The sequence below is a fragment of the Setaria viridis genome, chromosome 9, assembly GCF_005286985.2.
Source record: "Setaria viridis chromosome 9, Setaria_viridis_v4.0, whole genome shotgun sequence".
Lineage (NCBI taxonomy): Eukaryota > Viridiplantae > Streptophyta > Magnoliopsida > Poales > Poaceae > Setaria > Setaria viridis.
This window is the reverse complement of record NC_048271.2, coordinates 29,775,744-29,780,442: the sequence shown is the minus strand read 5'-3', so window position 1 is coordinate 29,780,442 and position 4,699 is coordinate 29,775,744. Positions and strand designations below refer to the sequence as shown.

The 4,699-nt window shown below is 54.1% G+C and overlaps 1 protein-coding gene across 1 annotated transcript; it reads right to left on the bottom strand.

Annotated features, from left to right (window-relative positions):
• Positions 1-439: 439 nt before the first annotated feature.
• Positions 440-1,634, bottom strand: LOC117836042 (uncharacterized). Its single transcript, XM_072291069.1, has 2 exons — positions 967-1,634; positions 440-904 (listed from the first exon to the last, which is right to left on the bottom strand). Exons 1-2 carry the CDS (start codon positions 1,075-1,077, stop codon positions 773-775), a joined length of 243 nt encoding a protein of 80 aa, XP_072147170.1. The 5' UTR covers positions 1,078-1,634; the 3' UTR covers positions 440-772.
• Positions 1,635-4,699: the final 3,065 nt, after the last annotated feature.

The following is a 4,699-nucleotide window of genomic DNA, read 5'->3' as shown; positions in this document are numbered from 1 at the left end:
CTTATATAGATACTCGACATGTTCGGCTGAACCTATAAGCCGGCTGAAAAGCTGAAACGGCTGATTTATTGTGAGAGAAAAATATTGTTTCGACTAAACTTATCAGCTGGCTGTAAAGCTGAAACGGCTGATTTATTGTGAGAGAAAAATATTATTCGGTGGCTGATACGCCGGCTGATAAACCCAAACGGTTGAGGATGTCCACGTGCAACGCCGCTGGGAGCACGCATCGTGTCGGTCGCAGGTGCCGAGTGTTGAATCTGGAATTAACGGACAGAATTTGCCCCAGCCGCTGGAAACAAGAACTGTTTGACGAAACACGGAGGATTTGTGGCAGGCGCCCAGCCCTGGCTCTTTTACACTCTACTTCTGTAGCATCAATCAATTCGGAAAGCGGCAGGCAAGTGGAGGGGACCTCACTCCATCCAGGAACCGTTGGTTCGTAGCAAGCAACAGGCACACCATTTTCTTTTTTGCGGGTAAGCAACAGGCACACCATTGACGGGTGAACAACCAGCTCAGCGCGAATTGAATCTTGAACAGTACTAAAAGAAAGCGTAGCACCGACCTGACGATAGTTTAAACATTTAATTAGAAGTAGCAGTACCTCATTCTGCCTGAGTAGCCTTTGTTAACCAACAACTACAAGGTGAACGGCGACGGCGATGTCAGCTGGTTACCGGCTACTAGCTACCAAATGCTCCGGCGACCTGGACCACCAATCACAACCCGCAGGTTGCCGCCGACCGCCAGGGGCTTGCGCGCCGGTCCGTCAGCGGTGCGCCGTGACGAGGGTCTCGATGAAGCGCAGCCCGTCGAACCGCGGCGCGAACCTCTCATCCGCCGCCGCGGCGCCGCGGCGCCTCCTGCTGCCGGCGTCCTCCTCCCTTGGCGCCGAGGACCCCTGTACCGGAAGAATGCCATCTCGCCAGGTCAGCCACACAGATCGATGGGGGACTAAAGAACCGATGTCCGACGAGCTAGCGAGCGAGAGCGTACCGTGGTGGAGGAGCACGCGGCTGACGCGGCGGCGGTGGCCGCGGCGGATACGGCGGCAGCGGCGGCACTCCACCTCATCGCGCGACCGGGGGGGAGGACGACGGCCGGACCGGATGAGGAGGACTCGACGGGGGCGGCGCCGCCGCCGCTGGGATCTCACCACGGAACAGTGGGCTACTGGCTATGGGTAGTCGGGCCTGCCGAGCCGCGATGGCCGCGGGCGTATTTATGTGCGCCCTCGTCGGAACCGTGCGGGGGCGATTCCGTCGGATTTGAGAGCGGCCCGGCGTCGCGTCCGCCGCCGCCCGTGTGCTCCTTCAGACGGCGCGGTGGGGCCCCTTGCTGGTCTCGAATCCCGAAGCTGGGGCCCGCCACGTCGTTGGGCGGTGGCGTCGGGAAGCCGCGCAACGCAAACCCCAACACCACACCACCCCCGCAGGCGCAGAGATCGAGAGAGAGACGCAGCGGGAAGGCGACAGCGACGAGGATGCTCTGGAACGCAGGCCTGGCGGTCCACGGGCCGACGCAAGGGAACGTGCGCCGCAGTGCGGTTCGTGTCCGGCCGGCGACCAGTGTCTTCGATGCAAACTGAATGAAAGGGTAAAATCGTAAAATTCAAAACCACACGGTTAGGCTCCGTCTGGATCCTGGCTGAAGTTTAGTGCTAAAGATCACCTAACAAAATTTTATAGGCCGTTCGCTTCAGCTTACCAGCCACCAAACAGTGTTTTTCTCTCACAACAAATCAGCCGTTTCAGCTTTTCAGTCGGCTTAGGGCAGTCCCAATGGGACATTGATGATAGTTTCTATCCCTCTTAATTATCATGCCAACTAAGCAATTTGCTGATGTGGCAGTAGATTTATTATGGAGAGAGAGAAACCATTTCTTAGAGAGGAAACCAAGTCCTCACGCGCACCAATGAGCCAAGAAACCAGCGAATCTGCATTGAGGAGACCCAAGTAGTTTCTTCTTACTTATTGCCGGATCCTTTGCGCTTGCACCGCTACTACCTATCACTCGAGCTCCTTTACATGATGCACAGAGGATCTGGTACTAGAAGAGAGAATGATTGGTTGGATTTTTGTTTAGACTCTAGATAAAAAAGTTGCATTGTGAAGGATGATTTCTTGATACAATATCCTAGACTATGGAAACTAGGTTGGTTTCTCCCATTGGGACTGCCCTTATAAGTCCAGCGGAACAGGCTCTTAGCTGGATCTCTCTCCCCGACAAATCCAACAAGCCAGCAGTGGCGTTGGAGGCCGCGGGCCCCCTCCCTGCCATCCCGACGAGGGCGCCCGCATCCCCGAAGTTTCGGCAACCGGCGGACTGGCAGGTTGGAGCAGGGCGAGTCGTGGCCGGGCAAGCAGCGGCAAGAGCAAGGTCCGGTGCGCCCGGGCAAGCCGCGGCGGCGTTGCCTCCCCTCGACCGTCTTCCCTCAACGTGCAGCGGCGCCTCCCTCGGGCGTGCGGTGGCACCTCCCCCCGTCGTGCGGTGGCGCCACCCCCATCTGCCTTCCTCCAACATGCGGTGGCCCTTCTGTTGCTGTCGCCTGGTCGCCCAGTATCTCGCGCTCGATCCACTCCTCTCTCTGGACCGCGTCTAGCCACATGCAAGTGACGCGACCTCGGGTAGCTCCGGCCCCGGCAGTGAGGGTGACCGGCGCGAGCTGCTTCGACATGGGTGGCGGCCCTCGGTGAGGGCGCCCACGGCCGCGTTCGGTGAGGAAAGGGCTGGAGCTGCGCGAGTAGAGGGGCAACCATTGTTCGTCGTCTGCGGCGCTGGCGGCGTCTGAGTCGTAGCCCAGGGAACGGCAAGCCCGGCGGCGCGCGACTGCGGTGGTGGTGTGCGGCGCGCTGGCGGCGGCGTGGGGGTAGTGTGGAAGCGGATCGGAATCGGATGGGGATAGGCTGGTGGGTGAATGAATGAGGGGTATTTTGGTCTTACGCTGGTTTAGCTGCGGGTTTAAATCTTTAGCTACATATAAACTTTAGTTGGATCCTGTTTGAATTCAAAATGGCTAAATTTAGAGCCCGTTCGGCAGCGCTGCTGGCTTCAGCTGCAAGCGGCGGTAGAAGCAGCTAGCCACTAATGCTAGCTGCTGCTTGGGTTATTGAGGCTGGTTTTCGTACTACTGCGCTGCTACATTTCAAATTTAAATTTGTAACGGTAAAAGAATCTAAAAAATTCAAATTTTTTGGCGCAAACTTAACCAACTTCATCGAAGGTACTAACGTACAGAATAAGCCACACAATTTCTTACATACAACATACAACACAAACATACACAACATACGCATACATCTACATCAAAGAGATTCCTGCCGCGATCTAATCTCGTACACTAGCCATATCAGGAGTATCATTTGCTGCGACCCATGCTGACACCCCATAGTCCGGAGTTCGCGCCATGTTCGAACCTGCAGTACTTGCATCGGCAAGGTCCAACAAATAATTATGGAGTGTGAAGCAAGCAATAACGATCTTCGTTTGCCTCTCTCGATCATATAATGGAACTTGCCGCAAAATATGCCACCTGGATTTGAGCACGCCAAATGCTCGTTCGACAACATTGCGAAGACTGGAGTGGTGGAAGTTGAATTTCTCCTCCAAATTGTCAACCGCTCTTCTGCTGAATTCCTCCAAATGGTACCTAGTATTTCGATACGACCCCAGATAGCCTTCACGAACTACGTACCCCGAGTCCACTAAATAATATCTTCCTACAGAAAATCAAAAATATTCACCATTAGTGCACCAATTTTTGCAATTGCTGCGTGATGTGCGTAATTAGGCAAGTACCATACCTGGAGGTGGATGCGAGTAGTTCGGTGTCTCCATACACTCCCACAACACCGACATGTCATGACTAGACCCTGCCCTCCCCGCTCCTACGTACGTGAATCGCATGTCCATATCCACTATCGCTAACACATTAAAGCTTGTCCACCCTTTTCTGTTAATGAAATCCAAACGGGACTCACGCCCGACCTGTACGGGAACGTGGGTTCCATCTAGAGCACCTATACACCCATCAAAGAACGGTGCATATTGGTTCAGCCTATGATTAACCTTGGAGTATGCAAGATCCTTTGGAGCGATTACCGTTTGGGCAAATGAAAACATTACATCTGCCACATGCGCCATCTTCCTACTAACTGTGTCCAAACTCCGCTCAAATCTATCTCTAATTTGACGATAAGCCTGTTGTGTCGCACAAGCCCACACGAACATACCTAAAGCCTCAATAGATTCTACCCCTTGTGACAATTGCAACCCATGATTCTTAACCAAAATGTCATGCAACTGAAGGAACGCGTCGGGATACATACGAAAATTGTCGAAGCACCTCCAGCTTTCCCGCATATTGAGCTCAACCCATTGCCGTCCGGTCATGCGTGGCAACTCCACTGGCGGGTTCACCACAGGAGGTGGCCTTCTGTTCACCTCCACATATGTGGCTACAGCTGCTGCTACACTCGCCAGCTGGTACACGATAGAGCTGGAATCACTGCCGGTGTCACTGTTTGATTCCTCAGCACTACTCATACTTGAATGAACCTGTGCATGCACAAGCGGAGGGGCATCAACCAACACAGCCTACATATTTCTAGTTGCACCACATTTTATAGATGCATTTGTTTCAAACCTGTCAAGCGCCCTTCCTTTCCTTCAGGTTCACCAGTCAAGTAACCAATC